The sequence below is a fragment of the Meles meles genome, chromosome 15 (assembly GCF_922984935.1).
Source record: "Meles meles chromosome 15, mMelMel3.1 paternal haplotype, whole genome shotgun sequence".
Classification (NCBI taxonomy): Eukaryota; Metazoa; Chordata; class Mammalia; order Carnivora; family Mustelidae; genus Meles; species Meles meles.
The window spans coordinates 20659306-20679914 of NC_060080.1; the positions used below are offsets into that span (position 1 = coordinate 20659306).

The 20609-nt window shown below is 40.4% G+C and overlaps 1 protein-coding gene across 2 annotated transcripts in view; it reads left to right on the forward strand.

Annotated features, from left to right (window-relative positions):
- Positions 1 to 1150: 1150 nt before the first annotated feature.
- The window catches only part of SELENOI (selenoprotein I), a 35595-nt gene continuing 16136 nt past the window's right edge, over positions 1151 to 20609 (forward strand). For both annotated transcript variants that reach the window (XM_045979113.1, XM_045979114.1), the window contains exons 1-4: positions 1151 to 1335; positions 17479 to 17547; positions 18022 to 18130; positions 19977 to 20051. In XM_045979113.1, the coding sequence (XP_045835069.1) occupies positions 1279 to 1335; positions 17479 to 17547; positions 18022 to 18130; positions 19977 to 20051 (310 nt within the window). In that variant the 5' untranslated portion in view covers positions 1151 to 1278. The remainder of the gene's footprint in view (positions 1336 to 17478; positions 17548 to 18021; positions 18131 to 19976; positions 20052 to 20609) is intronic.

Genomic DNA, 20609 nt, shown 5'->3' on the forward strand with positions numbered 1-20609 from the left:
CCCAATAATTACCTGTTTAATGAATGAATATAAGGAACCTAAGAGATCTTAAAATAATCACCCTTGTTTCAGAGACCCAGAGGTTCAGAGTCCTCCTGAGGTAGTGGTTTCCGACACCAAGAACCTCATTTCATGTTGGGTTGACCACTTCCGAGCTGTATAATGAATGGTCCGATCGTGGGCAGGTTGGGTAACCTGAATTTTGATTTCCTAACCTGCGATTTGGGTAAAGAGCCTCCCACTTCATACTATTGTTATGGGGGTTGGTGATAACGTCTGTAAAGCTCCCCGTGTAGAAGGCTCTCGAAAAAGTGGTAGCAACTAGTACTATGATTAAATTTTACTACTGGATTGATACACTCTAACCATCGATGTAGTGTCCTGTCTACGACTGGCTCCAGTTATGTGCATGCATTTCCTGCAAACGCACTTAAAGATCCCTAGAGACTCAGAGACCAGTGTTTTTTTTTTTTGTTTTTTTTTTTTTTAAACTGGTGCGAGACATTAGCAATTTCACTTTGAGAGGAGTGTGGAGAGGTCTGAGGGATCTGTCTCCAGCGCCCTTTCGTGGTCCTTTACAGACTGCAAAAAGCCTGTCACCAAGGCTCCCCACCTGCTTCTAGACGTCTAATCACGGTTCCTAAGCACCTACTGTGCGCAACGCAGCGCACCGCGCCAGGAGCTGCAGAGAGCCCGGCCCGTACCCTTTCTCTGGTCTTTTACGTCACGGTTTGAGGCGACTAAGCCCTCTTTCCTGACGTACTGTTGAACTGGTTCGCAGGCAATCGCGGTACCCCCAAGGACAGCTCCAAATCCCCACACGCGTAGACCACAAAAACCCTCGCCTACCACCTCCTGCCTCCTGCCGCAGGGAAGAGCAAAGACCCCTGGGAAATCGACCTTTCGCCTCCGCTCACTCCTTACTTCAGCTCACCAATTTTGACGCTAGCGAATGAAGCGACGAGAAAACCTGGGAGGCGGGACTTACTGTTGTCCGATCCACACTGATTGGACTGCGACGGCGTGAGGGGGTGGACCGCGTGAACAGGCTAGCGACCCTCCCACGGTGAGCCGGGAGAGGTGGAGGCTGCGCTTGCGCACTGGGAGGCGGCGGAAGTGGCCTGAGGCGGCTACGCGTGCGCGGTGGGCGGAGCGCGGCTCCTCCACCTCCTTACCCAGCTAAGTCTTCCCATCCTTGCCCAGTTGGTGTGGTGCTCGTGTTTCCGCACCTCGTCGCGTAGAGTCGCTGCCGAGTGGGCGCCCGGTGTTCGGGTCGTCATGGCTGGTTACGAATACGTGAGCCCGGAGCAGCTGGCTGGCTTTGATAAGTACAAGGTAGCGCGGGGCCCCGCGGACGCCCCTCTCCCTCCTCTTCCCGGCCTCTCCTAGGCGGCTGAGGGGCAGGCGCGGTCCGTGTCACCTTGTGCCGCGTGGCTCGGAGCGGGCTGGCGGGCGTTTCTCCGGGGGGTCCTGTCGAGACCTGAAGCTTTGGGGTCAGGGTGCGTGGGAGCGTCGTAGGCCCGCCGCCTTGACTCGGTACCCTCCCGGAGGATTGCCTTTTCCTTAGGAGACCGCTCGACGAGAGTGGAACCAGAGAATTCCCTGCGCTGCTTTACTTCATCATGATTATTTTTAGCGGACGCAGTTACCTATGTGGTGTCTTAATTGTCTTCATTTTAATGAAGTCTCCACCCGTCTGTTGCATACAACTCAGACGGAGATGGTTTTTGGCAGAGAGGCCCGGGGAGGGGGAGTAACTACCGAGGCCACGCTGCTGATGCACGCCACTTCTACGCCCAATGAGGAGGCTTCCTCAGCCGTAGCTTGTGGCGCTTGGGCTGCCCGATGAAGTAAATGTGCACAGAAGGACTGTGTAGTAGAAAGAGCGCGCGCGGGCTTTGGAGTCCGTAGAAACCTGATACCAAACTCTAATTTCTTTACGTGGCCTTGGGCCAGGTAATAGTCCCTATGGTGCAGAATGATTATAGGAATTTGCCAAGGGACTGACACATAATGGGCCTCCAGTAAATGCTGGTTGTTCACTTTCCTCCAAATCTGGTTTTCCTCCACTGCTCTCTTATCAGTGAATGACTCCACTGTCCATCCAGTTTTCAGAGCCCGAGATCTGGGCTGTAACCTTTCATCCCTGCTCTCGGTGTTAGTTTCACTCTCCATTCCTCTACCTCACCCACCAGCCAGTGAATCACCAGGTCCTGTACCTTCTGTCATTTTTAGCCCAAGCTAGAATAGTGGTTCCATTACCACTCATCCCACATACAGTCTAAGTAGCCTTTTTATTTTAGAATACTTTTAGAATAGATCTGCAGGAAAAATCATGAAGATAGTAGAATTCCCTTATGTCTCAGACCCAGTTTTCCCTACTACTAACATCTTACATTAGTATGATACATTTATCATGGTTAATGAATCAGTATTTACACATTAATAACTGAGGTCCATACTTTACCCAGATTTCTTAAGTTTTCGCCTTTCTTCTTTCCTGGGATTTCATCCGCGATACCACATTTCATTTAGTCCTCCTGTCTCCTTAGGTTTCTCTTGGCTGGGACCATTTATCAGACTTCCCTTCTTTTTGATAGCCCTGCTAGTTTTTGAGGAGTTCTGGTTATGTGTTTTGTAGAATGTCTGTCAGTTGGGATTTGTCTAATGTTTTTCTCACGGTGAGGCAAGGGCTATGGGTTTTTGGGAGGACAAGCACGGAGCAGAAATGGCATTCTCATTAGAGTACATACCGTCCATATGACTTGTCATTGTTGGTACTGACTTTGATCACCCGGCTAAGGTAGTGTTTATTAGGTTTCTCCCTGTAAAGTTACTCTCTTTGGAAGGAAGTCACTATGAACCCTCCCTTGATAGTGGGTAGTGGAGAGTGCCCACCTCCGTAAGGGCAGAGTATTGACATAATTTGTTTGGAATTAGCATGGGAGATGTCTTTTCTTCCCATTGTGTATTTATCCAATCATTTATTTATATCAGCGTGGGTGCATGAATGTTTATTTTATACTTTGGGTTATGATCAAGTAGTACTTTGTTGCTCGACCACATTTACTTTTGCCCTCACAGCTTTTTCTTTGTGTTAGTGATCTTTTTAAAAAAAGGGGGGGGCCATCTGGTCACATTACTTCTTTGCTTAAAACCCACCACATCTTCCCATTGCTCTTGGAATGAAGTCCCAAAAATTCATAACATGATCTACACGGCTCTGAATGATACGGTCTTTACCTGTCTTCAGCTTCACAGGCTCCTCACTGTCTGCTGCTGCTGGCATTAGTAGCCATCTCCTCCCCTTCCCCCGTTTTCTTTTTCAGATCTTTGAGTAATGTTGTTCCAGCTGCCAGGAATGTTGCTTCCTTTCCCGTTTATATTCATTTTCATGTCTTCACTTAAATGTTATTTCCTCAGAGAAACATCCCCTAAGCTCCCCTCTCCCCTTAAGCAGGCTGTCAGAGTACCCTCTGCTCCTTTATGGAACTTGTTAGTGTGTCTGCCTATTAGAATGTATTACTCAAGTGGTTAGACTTGGTTTGTGGACCACCATGGCCTGAGCACAATACTACTATGCATACTAGGAACCCGGTAGACGTGTGGAATGAATGAATAGCTGAAAAAAATCATAATGGATTTTCCCTAACTGGAACCCGAAAAACTGTGAAGGACCTTAGCAAGTCATATGGGACATGCCTCTGCTTTCAAGCAACATGGTGTCATACAATTTTGACCTGAGGTGCTGACATGTATTAAAATTTAAGTGAAAAGGAGTTTCAGAGCCTTCTTGTAACCTTGGCCAGGACTTTGTAACTTCATTAAAGAAGGTTATTAACCCAGATACCTCTTGTTTTGCCTTTAGCTCTACCCCTTCCTGTTATCTCTTCTGCACTGTAAATATTGACATATAAAACTTTTTCCTTACTGGGATCTGGTTTTCTGGGTGTGAGTGCCAATAGAATAGCTGTTTTCAGTTGCAGCGGTGTCTGTATTATGGAATCCACTTTTTCTTATAAGCAGTGTTCCCTAAGTTTGTATTTCCAGCTAGATAGGTGTTCTACTTTACAGGAAATTCGAGTGTGCTTTTTTATTCCTATCTTTTCCCTTTTTCCGTTATCTGACTCACTTCCTGTGTCTGACAGCATATTTCCTATCATCCTGGAAAACAAAGGTCAGTCGAGCAAGTGTCCAGGGTTCACTAAAATGTAGTTTGTTGATTTTATTCTAAAAAAGGAGGGCCATAAATTATAACCGAAACTTCTTCTAGTAGAGAGTACTTGGTATTGTGTTCATATTAAAAATATGAATCCAAAGGTGTCCAAAGGAAAAAATCTGTGTGGTCAGTTTTACTGGAATGTGAATTGTACCTAGAGACACTTTCTAAAGAACACACATACCTCTTGTGTGGTCTTCAACAGGAAGTACTTTATGAATACTTGTTGAAATAAAACAGCTTTCGAAGCAGATCATCTCATAAATGGGTAAAGACTCAAAATAGTCAAGAGATCTTTATTCCCTGATGTGACCCTGTATATTACAGCAAAGAGATGTGAGAAAATTGATACTATAAAAGCTGCTGGTATAAAAATTACTTTTGAATTAGTTTAATTTCTTTGTCTCCCTAGAGGTACATCTGAGAGCTACAGTTGGAAACCTGGCAGTTATTCAGAATAACCACCGAGAGGGGTGCATATGTGGGTGGTAATTAGATTTCTGTAGTAAGAAACTAAGATGATGGCTTCTCGGTGCGGAAGAAAGCATGGGATGGATTGTATGTTACGTGCTGTCTGTTATGTGTTGTGTTCTCCATTTGTTACCACAATTTTATTAAGCAGATGAATAATTAGTTGAGAATCTGCCTTCTCTGTTAGGATATTAGTTCTGAGAGGGTAGGGCCTATAGGTGTCTTATTCAACATGACCAGGGTATAGCACGTGAACAAAATAGGTGCTCAAGAAATATTTATTGAAGAAATGAAAGTACAAAAGAATATAAGCCATTTTGGAAGTATGGTAAAAGGGAGCTGTGCATCTCCTGGATATCCGAAGAATACTTCTGTATTTTGAATGTGAAGATGCCAGGGGTTTAACTACCATTTTCTCTGTTGTTTCTTCATGTGCCTTTAGACAATTATATTGGGGGATTTTACTTTTGAGAGGCTTATCATTCCTCCTTTCTACCTGTCCATTCTTTGGACAAGTCTTTCCAGTTGAAGGATTTTCCTGCTTATCTAAGGGTGAGACTTGTATTGTGGTTTACTTAATCTGACCTAGGGGAGGCATTATTTAATTGCTAGTGTAACAGCTAGTTCCAAATTGTATCATTTTGCTTCAGAAAGGAGGTGAGTGTTCTTCCAAATGTCTTGCTTGGTTTCAAGAATATAATTTTAGGATGGATTGGTTTCATTTATTTTGTTGTTGCATGTCAACAACAACCAGATTATAGGAGCTGTAATAATTGTAAATTTATTAGTATAACAGTTAACAGGTTGTAAAGAGAGACTGTGTGCAGGAGAGCAGTGGAATGCAAAAGGAGTGGAGGCCTGAGAGTATTTTCTGGGAACCATAAGAAGGTAGATATTTAGGCCTAATGGTGGAGAGGCAGGAGATGAGGCTGAAGAGGGAGGTGGGGTCCTGTCAAGAGGGGATGCTTTGGGGTGCCTGGGTGGCTCAGTGGGTTAAAGCCTCTGCCTTCCGCTCAGGTCATGATCTCAGGGTCCTGGGATCAAGCCCCGGGCTCTCTGCTCAGCGGGGAGCCTGCTTCCCCTTCTCTCTCTCTGCCTACTTGTGATCTCTCTCTCTCTGTCAAATAAATAAATAAAATCTTAAAAAAAAAAAAAAAGAGGGGATGCTTTGATGGAAAGGACTTCTAGATTTTACCCTGTAGATCAGTGTTTCTGTGGCCCAAGGACTATCAGCATCAGAATCACTTGGGGAAGTGTTTAAATAGCAGATTCTGAGCCTCACTTTGGGAGATTCTGGGTAGATTACTATTATCTGCATGTTAAATATCTCAGGTGATTTTTAGGCATGTCGTAATGCTGTAGGTTTGGGGGAACTGCTTGATTTTAAATGGGATCAGATTTTAATTTTAGGAAGCTTACCCTGCAGCTGTAGAACAATGGGTAAATAGATAATAGTAATCGTTTGTGCAAGGGACTTCTCTTGGATGGGACCAAATGGTGTGGTTTGTGGACTAGGAATCAAAACAAAGAAACTTCATGCTGTGAAGAAGTATCGTTTGTGGAAGAATTATCCTCCACTATAGGAATATTTCTGTAATAATTTCAGAGAATAGAACACTTGTCTTCTGAGGCAGAGTAGACACATGAGAAATTCTTGATCTTTTGGTTTGCACTTACGATTGCAGGCCAGCTACAGTATACCATGTTAATTATGGCAGTACCTAAATATGTTACATTTAATTCAGACATAACTTACCTTTAGTTGTCCTTGGTCTCCTTGAGTAGTTTGAGAGAGCTGTCCTTTCCCACCTGTAGATACATTCATAAGGCTTGAAAAGCATTTTAGTGACCCCATTTTTAAAAAAAAGATTTTATTTAGTTATTTGACAGAGAGACACAGTGAGCGAGGGAACATAAACAAGGGGGGGAGTAGGAAAGGGAGAAGCAGGCCCCCTGCAGAGCAGGGAGCCCAGTGCAGGACTCAATCCCAGGACCCTGGGATCATGACCTGAGCCAAAGGCAGACGCTTAACCAACTGGGCCACCCAGGTGCCCTTTTTAAAAAGATTTTATTTTTAAGTAATCTCTACACCCAGCGTGGGGCTCTAACTCACAACCCTGAGATCAAGAGTCACATGCTCTACCGACTGAGCCAGTCAGGTGTCCTTTTTTTATTATTATTTTTTAAGATTTTATTTTTAAGTAATCTCTTTAGTGTCCATAGATATAGAATTATAAATGCCTCATGGAAAAAATTATTTTTGCAGTTGACAGGCAGAGGAGTCTTTCAGAAGGAGTGAAAGAAGGATGGATGGGAACTTCTGTAGAATGAGAGGGAGGGAGATTAAGTGGGAGGTAGAAGGTCACCACATTTTTAGGTGCTATTTGGAAGAAACATCTTGACTTGGTTCTTCTACTGCTTTCTGAAACATCAGTTCACTGAGGATGGCTTGTTTTTCTAACTCCTGTAATGCTTAAATTTGCCCAGTGTGTAAGGGAAAGTTGGAGCAGAGGTACCAGAGAGACTGAGGGGGGGAACCAAGGCACAGAGACCAGGAAGACCACGGTAAATTAGACATAAGGAAGTGGCTGAGCCTAGTGAGCTCAGTGAAGGAAAGTTGAAATAGCAAGAGAAATATTTTAAATACTGAGTAATAATAATAATAATGATGATAGCATACGTTTATATATGTCAGGCATTGCTTTAAGTGTTTTTATATATATTATCTCATTTAGTATTCACAGGTGCCTTAAAAAGTAGAGCTACTGTTATTTTACTGAGGCACAGAAAATTTAACTTGCTAATGGTCCCAGAGATGAGATTTGAACCCAGGTACTCTGAGTTAGGAGCCCATTTTCTTCATCCCATCCTTCCTCTCAAATCTAAGAATTAAAGATAAGCTCTGCCTTGTAGTTACTGGATGTTTGTACCACATATAGAAACATTAAAGTAAAGACCTTCAGTGACGTGCTTAATTGGGTTTGTAATTGTCTAATGTGTGCAGGTGGGGAAAATGTACAGTGAAAAAGAAAGAACTATTTTTGTTTTCTTTTCCCCTATCTTAAAAATATTAGTGGGGGCAGGTGGATGACCATATTTACTAGTCTTAACATTTTGCTGAGTATTAAGAACATGTCATATACTAGTAGCTTTAATTGAGATAAAAGTCTTTTGATTAAATAATTAGCTTTGGGACTAATATTAAGTTAGAAAGAAACCATGTGTTAGTGTTTTGACTTAGTGTCATCTCTAACCAGATTTCCGCATCTGTGAAATGAAGGAGTGTTTGCCTCATGGGATCGTTATCAAAACTGAATGAGTCAGTATTTGTAAAATGCCTGGCACATAGTGTTATATTAAAGTTAAGTAAGAAGTAAAACTTGACATTTGTGCTTCTATGTTTGTGGACATTGGTTAACATACAACATACACATGTGTGCCCATACCGCAGGAAGTTATACCAAGAGGAAGTATATTTAAGCAAGTTAAGGATGACAACTTAATGGAGTGATAGGAAGAGGTAATAGAGACTTTGATTTCAGGTTTCTTCTTCTCTTTAATCATGTATAATAGTACAACATGCAGAGTAAGTAAATTTTCTCAAATATTGCTCTCATATTTAAGGATCTGCAGTCTCTTCCATATATTTATCATGTGTTTGGTATCCAGATTTCCCTGCAGGGATTTCAGGTTTCTTCATTAAATGACCCCTCCTTTTGTCCTGTCATCTCTTGTTAGAATTTATTATAGGGGCGCCTGGGTGGCTCAGTGGGTTAAAGCCTCTGCCTTCGGCTCAGGTCATGATCCCAGGGTCCTGGGATCGAGCCCCACATCGGGCTCTCTGCTCTGCGGGGAGCCTGCTTCCTCCTCTCTCTCTCTGCCTGCCTCTCTGCCTACTTGTGATCTCTGTCTGTCAAATAAATAAATAAAATCTTTAAAAAAAAAAAGAATTTATTATAGATTACTTAAGTTTAGCAAGCAAACCTGTTTGTCATCATGACTTGCTTGTTTTTACTGCTCCAGCTTCTCCAGTCTTCTGTCACTGTCTTCTTCTAACTTGTTAGTAGATGTAAGTGATAGTATAGACTGAAATGAGATCTTGTTGTCTACAGAGTCATCTTTTCTGTGACTGTAGTTCCTAAAGTCTTGTATTGATAAAAAGTATTCTAAGAAATTTTAAATTTTTGTCCCAGGGTTATTTGAAATCCTCCCCCACCTGTTTGGACTTTAAGTTTAGGTTTGGTGTTTTTATACCGTAGATTGTTTCTAGCATAATGTCTTGCATTTAGTAAATTTAGCGAGTACTTGCTGGATTTTATAATACCTTGTCTCTTGCTTGCAGTGCAGTATTTGAAGTTACCATAGGGAGGAATAGGTGTTGGCCACTAAACTAATGGTGTGGTTTCTCCTTCAGCCGAGGAGTTGTGGGAGTGCCCTCAGTGTTTGCCTTCACCAGAGCAGTGGTCCTCAAGCCTGAGTGTGCTGCAGAATTACCAGGAGGGTCTGTTAAAAGAGATTGCTGAGCTGCACTCCTAGAGTGTCTGAGTCTGTATGTCTGGGGCAGGGTCCCAAAATATGGGTTCAGTTTGGTGACTACAGTTGGCGAACCACCCCATCAAAGAAATATTCAATTATATTGCAATCTGAAGAGGAGTTAATAAAACCCAGAGGTGGATATAAAGAAGTAAGAAACTATATTACCGTAACGAGTCAGTTAATTGTGCACTGGTTTCTTACTGCTGGGTAACAAATTATCACAGACTCGGTGGCATAAAACAACACACATTATCTCACAGTTGTCTGTGAGTTTGGAGTTGGCAGCAGTTAGCTGGCTCCTCTCTCTGTTCAGGGTCTCACCAGGCTGCAGTTAGGGTGTCAGCTGGGCTGTGTTCTCATCTGCAGCGTGAGGTCCTCATCCAGGCTTGTGTGGTTGTTGGCAGCATGCAGTTCTTCCCAGTCGCTGAGGCCTTTAGCTCCTAGGGCTCTCCCACTTTTCCCTGCCACATGGCCCTCACCGCACGAAGTTCACATCATTGCTGCTTGCTTCTTAAAGGTCAGTAGGAGACTCCTCCCCATTGCTAAGATGAAGACTTATATTCGTGGAAGTGATATCTCATCACCTTAGTCATAGAATGTATCCTAATCAAGGCAGTGACATCTCTCACCTTTGCTATGTTCTATTGGTTAGAAACTAGTCACCAGGTCTGCCCTCAAGGGGGTGGAATGAACCTTCAAAGGGAAGGGACTGCTTGTAGAGGGGCTTGACTGGGGGTTACTTTAGGATGTGTCTGCCATAAATTGGAAGACAAAAGTATATTTTAGAGGCTATTATGAGAATAATGATTTCAGTAAATTGGATCTAGGTAGATCATGATTGTACTTAAGCCAAGAAAGGGTAGTCTGGTTTCAGACAGAGTGATCGATTTCATAGACATGTTCCAGGATGAATCAGAAAGGACTCATAGTTTAGATCTGCTTATTAGCCGTTGTAATCCTTGAATTTTATAGTCTCTTCATGTGTAATATAAGTAGGAATAATCTGTTTTACAATGTCAAATAAGAGAACAGCTGTAATTGTCTGTGGAAATTGGAAAACATTATACAAATGTAGACATGATATTATTAAAAGGGGACGAGTAAGAAGAATATCCCCTTGGGAAGTTAAAAGTTGCTGTGGACTAGTCCCTAGGGGGAAGCAGATTTGGTGAAGGGAGTAACATTTCTTCTCATCACTGATACCTTAACTCTATACTGCTACTTAAATAAACATGCAAAGTAGTTCATGCATTTATTCATTCATATGTATAAACATTCAGATGTGTTTATTGAGCTCAGGCTACTGTGTGCCAGAAGCAGAAAAGATTAGGTTGTAAAGTTTTCTCCATTCTCTTAATTGTAAGTTTCTTTATATCCCAGTGCTCAGTAAGTCCCACACTTTTATGTGAAAGGCTGCTCTTTTGATTGCCTTGGTATTTGTTGAGTGAATAACGATTTTTTAAATAATTGAGATCCCTCGTTTTATGCTTCTTGCTTAAAGTGCCTCGCCTGGAGGATTGGAATGCCATTGCTAAAGAACTCTGCTCCAGGAGTGGCTGGTGGGATACATGTTGGCCACAATGGATTCTTCTCCTCTAAAGCCTTAAAACACCTAAACATAATTGAGCCATGAGTCCTGTCAGTGAGGGTCTGACCTCAGTATCATACCCTTGTGCTGTACCAGACACTGAGCTTCACTGAGCAGGGAGAGAGAAGAGAGAGTTGACACTTTCTTTCCCCTGTTTTAAGAAAGATTGGTAATGTGTGTGTTGCATTTTAGAGATGTCTGAAAAGTTGGTTTGAGCAACAAATATTATAGTTTCATATAACCCAGTTGTGAACTAAAATTGGCTTTTTATGAACATCTTGCTTTTTACTCTTAAAAACTTGGATAATTTTGAACTAAAAAATTTTGGGAATAATTAAAAGAATTAGAAGTATCATTTTGAGTTGGGTTGCATCTGAAGTGATTAACAGTAAGTGTGGTGTATGAACTGGAACAGCGTGTAGCAAGCCACACTTTACGGATTACTGTAGTTAATGAAATGTGTTTTATAACTATAAAGCTTCAGGGCACTGGGTGGCTCCGTCCGTTGAGCAGCTGACTCTTGATTTTGGCTCAGGTCATGATCTCAAGGTTGTAGGATCAGGCCCCACGTCAGGCTCCTTGCTCAGTGGGGAGTCTGCTTGAGGATTTTCTCTCCCTCTCCCTCTGCATCTCCTCCCACGTGTGTGTTTTTTTCTTCCTCTCTCATAAATATTTAAAAAAATATATAAAGCTTATATTTCAGATGGGTAAAGACAGACCTTATATTAAAATCATTTGACAATGAGAGTCCTATTCTCCTTATATTGTTTAGAAGACAGACAAAGTAGGGGAAATCTGCAGCTCAGTATAGTAGTAGAGCATTACTTGGGACAATGACCCCAGTCTAATTAATAATTTGTCCAAAGCTCTGTATTTAATTCAAGGGTGTGTCAGGCGTATCAGTTTTCTTTTTTTTTTTTTTTAAGATTTTATTTATTTATTTGACAGAGATCACAAGTAGGTGGAGAGGCAGGCAGAGAGAGAGAGAGAGAGGAGGAAGCAGGCTCCCCACCAAGCAGAGAGCCCGATGTGGGGCTCGATCCCAGGACCCTGGGATCATGATCTGAGCCGAAGGCAGAGGCTTTAACCCACAGAGCCACCCAGGTGCCCCTCGTGTCAGTTTTCTTATCAGTACAGAGAAGGGATTTGAAATATAGTACCTTTTCAAAGGGAACACTTCTATGTCCAAAGAGGTGGTTTCATAGTTTTCCTTTCATTGGAGCCAATTTCCTTCTTAAATTAAGGGGAGTCTCACATTTTTAATGTCCCTTTTCAAAAACGTATACTTCGCAGCATATTTGGAAGTAATTTAGAAGTCACTGTACTGCTAACCCTAACCCATAATCCTTTCTACCTGATGTATTTTTAAGTCTTGTTACTGGCCTCTATTTGCACTTTGGTCTCTGTCCAGCTCTTTTTACACTGTAATCAGTACGATCCTTTAAAAATGTAAATCAGCATGTGCATTGGTTTAGAATAAAATCTAGCTCACTGTGGTCTTGCTAGGTGGTGTAGGCGCATGTCTCCAGTCTCATTTCCTGTCACTCTTCCTACTCACTAAGCTAGAGCTGCATTAGCCTTTCTCCAGTATTTCAAGTATTTCTAGCTTTCTGGTCTTAGCACATTTTTGTTCTCTTTGCTTGGAAGGTGTCTTGGCATGCTCTCCCTTCTCTGCAACACCTGTGTTACCCCCCCCCCCCCCCCCACACACACACAAATGCACACTGGCACATGTATATTCTTTATTTGCTATTTCTTTTTAGGTATTTTACATATAAATGCACAGATCTTAAGTGTCTAATTTAATGAATTTTTACATATGTATATACCCAAATAACCACCGCCCAGATCAAGGTACAGAATTATTTCTGGCACTTCAGAGGGCCCCCTTCAGTCTCTCTCATCAAATTACTATTATTACTTCTTTTGTCATAAATTAATTTGTTTTTGAACTTGATACAAATGGAATCTACAACAGCAGCACGTTCTCTTTAGCGTCTCTCTTCTTTGACTCACTGTAGTGTGTCTTATGTTCCTTATCTGTCTTCTCATCTTGGACTCAGCTGAGTGTCCCCTCCTTAGAGAAGCTTTCTCTGACCACTCTGACACTATGTACACTCTCTGCCCCGAGTCCTCTTGCAAAATACCCTGCTTATTTCTTTCACGGTATTTAACACAACTTGTGATTATTTCTTGTTTTCGTGCTTCCTGTCTATCTCACAATGGACTATAGAGTTGGTTAACATAGGGAACATTTTGCTCTTGTTCATCGTTGTCTTCACTGGGCCTAGTAAAAATTTGCTTGGCACAATCATAGGTACTCGATCATAAATATTTGTTAGCTTACTGAATGAATGAATGAATGAAGAATGAAATCTGCTTTATTTTCTGACTTGTACTGAAGTAAAAAAAAAAGTTCTGAAACTTTCTAATTTTTGGCAAAATGTTATCTAAAATAATTCTGATCTTACTAAGATTTTATGAAAATTTTCTCTTGTGGGAAAGATAGATTAATTGTCACAGATGGCAGGACAGAATTCTATACCCAATGAAAAACTATTAAATGTACTTGAGGGAAATGTTTAGAAGTTCTGTCTTGATCAGCATTTTTACAGAGACTTAGGTGAAGGCATTATTATAAGCATGACCAATTTACATGCTGAGATTTTGAAGAGGCATAGCTCTTACCTTGCACAGTGAGTGAATCTGAAGAGCTCTGGAGGGGATAAAAAACTGAGTTGAATCTAGTAAGATGAAATGTTATAATGGTAAATGTACAGTCTTGTCCTTAGGTTCCAACAGTCATCCTCACGTTAGCATGGAGAAAGGTGGCTTGGCAGTCCAACTGCACATTTGTATGTAAGTCTGCAGAATGATTTTGTTGCCGTAGGAAGTTAGTATGTTGAGTATCAGAGGAATATTGAGGAAGAGGGTGTTATGGTCATGTTCTCTCTACTCATGCACCACGGGAACTGTTTCTTATGCTCTGGATCATGTTTGTATTGGTTTAATAACAAATTGGATTTCCTGGAGCACCGGCTGTCAAACTAAAGCCCTCAGGCACCTGTTTTTGTGAATAAAGTTTTACTGGAACACAACTGTGCCCACTTGTTTACCTCTTTTCTTTTTCTTTTTTTAAAAAAGATTTTTATTTATTTATTTGATAGAGACACAGCGAGAGAGGGAACACAAGCAAGGGGGAGTGGGAGAAAGAGAAGCAGGGTTCCCACTGAGCAGGGAGCCTGATGTGGGGCTCGATCCTAGGACCCTGGGATTGTGACCTGAGCCGAAGGCAGACGCTTAACAACTGAACCACCCAGGTGTCCCTGTTTACCTATTTTGTGTGACTGCTTTCTTGCTTCAGTGGTAGTGTTGAGTGTTTATTACAGAGACCATATGGCCTGTAGAACCTTAAATATTTACTATCCGATGCTTTCCATAAAAAGCTTTCCAGCTTATGGGGGCACCTGGGTGGCTCAGTGGTTTAAGCTGCTGCCTTCGGCTCAGGTCATGATCTCAGGGTCCTGGGATCGAGTCCCGCATCGGGCTCTCTGCTCGGCAGGGAGCCTGCTTCCCTCTCACTCTCTCTACCTGCCTCTCTGCCTACTTGTGATCTCTCTCTGTCAAATAAATAAATAAAATCTTTAAAAAAAAAAAAAAGCTTTCCAGCTTCTGGTCTAAAGTACAAGACCTAGATGAGGAAGAAGGTCGAAAGCATGGCAAGAGGAGCAGCAAGAGGAATATGAGATGTGTAAGCAGGTGAAGAGAAGATATAGGTGTGACAGGGGAGCGGCCTCAAATAGTTGAAGCATGGTTATTGGGAAGAAAAATTGGACCCTTGTCTGCTTAACTTTGTAAAGTAGTATGAAAACAGGATAGAAAATATGGAACAAGGGCAGGATTTTGTTAGTGTATAGAAAGTTGGTTTAACCTGGGTTGGGTTTGCTTCTGGAAATGAGTTTCTTGGCACCAGAGGCATTTAAAAAGAGGCCAGATGTCTGCTTTACCTGTTTGCATTGATGAGGGTCAGGCAAGCAAGAACTGGACATCTTCTGAACTCTTGTGATTCTGAAATTTTGCCTTGGAATGATTGTCAAACCCCGGCTATGGTTTTCAAGCATTACTCCAGGGCACTAGCTTCATTTGGCCTTGCAGATTGGAGATCAGGCAAGCCACAGTGGGCCTTAACAGTGAATTATCTACCTGGTTTAGTGTTCAGATATATACCATTCCACCAGAAAATAAAAATATATATAATAAGCTTTAACAAATACCTCAATATAGTTTAACATCTCTAAAAGTTTATTATTTATTTTTTCATGCACATGGAAAGTTTGAATGATTCTTTTTTCCTGTTGATTCACAAGACAGTTTTAAGTTTCTTTGTTTATACTAAGTGATACGTGGTATCGAAAAATACTCAGGTGTGAAGGCTAGACCACGGAGTGTTGTTTAGGTTTATTGTTTGCTACCTTTTGTGATCTCATTTTCCATTTTCTTGCTGTACTTGAGCTAAAGGTGAAACATTTACTTGGGCAAACTGACCTTGTATTTAGCTCTGCATTCTTCTCATACTTCTGGTCTCCTGAAGTAGAAATTTAGAGGTAGAACTTCAGAATTTAAAAAGAGGAGTTTTTCAAATGAAAATTCCACCATTTATGGGCCTTCTTTTAGATCTGAATTCAAATTATGGAAAGCTGCTGAATGAGGTTCATTCAGCAAACATTTGAATTAAGAACATTATACTTTGTACATCGTATTAGGTATTCATGGGATGTCTTAAACAGTTTCCTTCTGACTTGGACTTCTTACATTGTACTTCGCAGTAGACGGTGGGCTTGAAATGGTGTGGTTTCCCCATTTATCTGACCTGCTGGCTAGTCAAGTCGGTCTGGATGCTGGCTCCTGTAAATGGAGATCAGGACCTTCCCCTTTGTCATTGGCAGCTTCTATTGGTTCCCTGTCCTTAGGTCCGAAGACTTGAATCCATGTAGTCCTGTCAGCTGAGGACCCCTTCGTTCTGCAGAGGTTCAGATGCAGTGACATTTGCTTTGTGGGAAAGCTTTGTAACCTGTGGGAAACTGCAAGTGCAAGGTGATTTTAGGAAGAACATAACTCGCATTTAAGTAGAGCCTCTTGGCTGTGCAGCCTGTCCCTGCAGCCAACAGAGGCACACCGGGATCTTCACCGTTTTCCTCCCGCTGTCTAGCTCAGATCTGTTGTCCCAGTCATCCCATTTCAGGCAGAATGGGTTGGAGAAAGGGAGGCACTCAGACATGGAGTCTGCTGAATCATTTGACTTACTAGTTAACTGTCTTTACTAGCAGTATTTAACATTACTTCTCTGCATTTACTTTTTTGTTCCATCACACTTTGGAGTCTTGAAACATTGATGAGAAAAGATTTTGTGCATATCTGGAAGCATTCAGGAAGAAGTTTTGACCTTTAATTATGATTTTTTAAAAATTAGATAATTGAAATGCTTACTACCTCTTTTATGGACATACTAAGCGTTACTATAAAACACAAAACTTTTTTCAGACATTTGACTATTGTGATGTTTAAATGTCAGCTGGATGAGTTAGGTGGTTTCCCCACTCTCTGAGGTGGGAATTATCTCTTACCAATTATCTCTTCTTCCCCACACCTAGTGGAGTGCTTATGACATGCCGGGTACGCCAGTGTGTGTGTATATCTGATGAATAAGTCATTGATGTGACTCTTAAAATTATATGTATGTATGTATGTATGTATATATGTGTAAATACAGATATTTGTTAAAATTTCCTTTGAATTTTTATTAAATAGCTCAATAATTAGGGAATAAACTGGATCACCACAGAACCCTAACCTGTTCTTACCTTCCTTTGGTTATTTATGCAAGCTGTTTTTCTGCTGTAAAGGGTTCTGTCATCCTTTGGTGGTTAAAAAACATTTAAGAATATCTAGTACTGGGGCGCTTGGGTGGCTCAGTGGGTTAAAGCGTCTGCCTTCAGCTCGGGTCGTGGGATTGGGCGGCCGTCGTCGGGCTCTCTGCTTGGCGGGGAGCCTGCTTCCTCCTCTCTCTCTGCCTGCCTCTCTGCCTACTTGTGATTTCTGTCTGTCAAATAAATAAATAAAATCTTAAAAAAAAAAAAAGAATATCTAGTACTTACATAGCACTTACCGTGGGCAAGGTACTACTTTAAGTGTTTCACGCATATGATTAATTTACTTAATTCTTATGGCAGTTCTTTGAGGAAGAAGCTGTGTTCCTCATTTACAGGTGAACAAACTAAGGGAGAGATTAAGTAACTTTCCCAAAGTTGCACGTCTAGTAAGTGTTTTAGTGGTGGTATGAGGAGGTGGAGAAAGTCTGTGTTGGAATGTATACAGTGTGCACATTTTGATCTCGCATTGTAAGTGAGGTCTTGTAAGCAATATAAGTTTCTCTACTGAAACATTGTAACATTATAAAAGTTGAATGAATGAAAAAAAATTTGGCTGTACTTGACCATCTTTGTCCCATTTATATTGTTCTTCCAGTTTTGTTATTTAGATGAGGCCATAATGTAAATAGACATAGTTTCTAGGTTATTTTTGTAATATTATTTTCACTCCAGAAATACTGTTCTGTTTGCTAATGTGCAAGGATAACTGAATATTTTCTTTCATTTCTTAACAGTACAGTGCTGTGGATACCAATCCCCTCTCTCTGTATGTCATGCATCCATTTTGGAACACTATAGTCAAGGTAAGATGATTAGTAGACTTGTACTTACGTTTTAATACATTTTAAATATTTTATGGAGTGTTCTGGATGCAACTGTTTGTTTAATAAGAGAGCTATCTAGAGAAACTAGCTCTCCCATCCTTTTTTTACCCTCAGTCACATACCTTTTGATTTATCTCACTGTTGGCGTATAAGCTTATATTCTAGAATTTATCATTTTTATAAAATGAATTTAAAATTTTCCTAAGTAAATGTAATATTATTATAAAAGTTTGTTGATTATAGTTATTTAAAATACAGAAAATAGAAGAAAGATGCTTATCTTTATCAGCGGACATTATGGTTTACATTTATATATATATATAATATATAACATATATATGTATGATCTTTCAAGTTTATAGCCTTTATTATGACTTAAATTTGCATCTTTTGTAGTGGCCAGAGAGATTCCTTTACTTTAACTATTTTGTAATTACTTTGAAAAAAAAATAGGTATTTCCTACTTGGCTGGCTCCAAATTTGATAACCTTCTCTGGCTTTCTGCTGGTTGTATTCAATTTCCTACTTATGGCATACTTCGATCCTGACTTTTATGCTTCAGGTAAGATTACTACTTTAATATAAAATGTAAAATGTCTAAATGGAGAAAAACGAGATGTGGTTATTTTCTGGTTCTATTCATATGCTTGTATTTTGGGGAAGTTTTAGATACTATAAGGGTATGTAAAATGTTAGGAATTGGGTATAAAAGCTAAGTAAGTTGTGTCTTCACAGTCTGTTATGGATGTTTCCATTAAGTTCTGGAAACCAGTTTGGTTCCTTAATTTAGATATGCTGTCTAAAAAGCAATGAGGTTTTGATAAATAAAGAATAATTGGATTTATAAGAAGACAAAAATTAGGATTATGACACTTTGGCTGGAAGTGAATATGAGCAGGGTCCAGCATACTTAACAGTTCCAGAAATATCTCTTCCCTTGTTCTAATTATGCAAGAAAAATCCCCCCTTTTGTTTTGAAGATTATCTCTCTTTCCCTCTGCTCAGCCTCTGTATTTGCCTTTGAGTTTCCTCTGAAAATGGTTCTTAGACCTTAAACGTTTGTTGAAGTCTTCTTTCACATCTGTTCCTGTCTTCCCGTTCTCCCTCACCCTGTTTCTGCCCCAGGCCACAGGACAGAATCTGGCTGTATTTGGGATAAGGGGGCATAAGTGAGAGATAGAGCTGATTCTCATTGCTCAGCCAGTTGATGGAGTTGAGAGGAATGGAAAGATGGAGGTAGATGAACATATCTTGCATTCTGAGTTGGAGTATATATTTTCCAATAAGAATACTTATAAATGATGTGGTAAGGAGTTTTAGTGTTAGAATTCATCTGTGTGTGTTGTGTGCTTAGCAGACTTTTGTGGACTGACCTGGAGACACTAACAGTCGCTGAAAACATTGTTTTTGTAGGAAAGTTCAGATTTTCAAAAACTTACAACTTGATATTATAGAAATTCTAAATATTGGAATTATATATTTGCTTAACTATTAATTGAAATTTTAAGCTATGTCTTCTGTACATGTAATAAAATGGCAACTTTTTGAAGATCATAAAGTATGACATGATTAATAAGATTAAATTTTATTAAGCATGGTTTGGATATTAAACAGTTTCTAAAAATTTGTATTTTTATCTTCGGAACATCCTCAGAAGTTTATTTTGTAACTGGAAATATTTTTTCCCACTATTCTAACATTATTTGCTTAGTTATTAAGAGAGCTAAAAATACGTAAATATTATGTATATTTCCCCAAGTCATAGACCTAGAGGACCAGATAAACCATCTAGTCCTGGTATATTTGGTAAATAGACAGGAAGAGTTAAATGGTGTATTCATAGTCACACTGCTGGTTGAGTACAGATCCGGGACTGGAGCCCAGACCTCCTGATTCTCAGTTGTTCTGTCTTAGAGGGCAGTAGTGAGGTTCAGACATTTCAGAATGATTCTGATGCCAAACCATCCAGTGAAGGTGACCCATCTATACCCAAATGAAAAGGTCTTTTGTTTAGCTAATTAATAATGTAATGAAAAAAATACAGATTGAAGGCTCAATATGTTTGTAGGATAATTGCAAACAACGAGGATCATATTAAACACAGTCATCTTTTAAGTTCCAAAAATATTTTTATTCTCAGCACATAAGTAATTTTCAAGTAAAGATGGACAATCAGTTTTGAGTTAAGATTAAAGTTCAGTGCTCTTGTTTATGAGGGGTTGGGGAGATACTCCTTTGGTTTTGTCAGTTTAGTGATGTATTTTAATATCTACCTAATTCTGCATTAAAAATATATTACAAGGTACTTTAACTTCTATTTAAGAAGTAGAAATATTTCTCATTGGCAGTACATGGTGTGGTGGAACGCGTGTACCTTGTGTTAAAAGCCGTGTTGTCTTCCTTTGCAGCACCAGGTTACAAGCACGTCCCTGATTGGGTTTGGATTGTAGTGGGCATCCTCAACTTCATAGCCTACACTCTAGGTAAGAAATTGGCAAACGCTCATATACTCAATGGCTGGTGAATCTGTCAGCAGGGATAGCCAGCCAGCCATTAAGTTAACATTTTCTCCTATGCTTAATTCATTTTAACTTGGGTTTATTAATTCCCTGTTCAATATAAACATATACTTTTGAGTTTCTCTGTGGAAAACATTGTCACTCATTGCTAGGGAACGCAAAGAATAAGGTAGGAGTTGGCACACTACCCCTTATGGCACAGCTGTGGCCTGTTGCTTGATTTTAATAAGTAAAGTTTTGCTGGAACACACCTCTGTGTATTCCTTTACATGTTGTCTGTGCCTGCTTTCTGCAACAAAGACAAACTTGAGGTGTTGCAACAGAGGCTTCTGATGACCTACAGTGCCTCAACTATTTACTGTCTGGCTCTTCACACAAAATATTTACCCACAGCTGGAATAAGACATCATTTTTGCCTTAAGTTTGGGAAGCAGTACTGACATATCAAATAATTGTGGAATACCGAGAGAGCTGCCCTAATAGAGCAAAGTGGGAAAACAAAAATAAGTGGGAGAAGAAGAA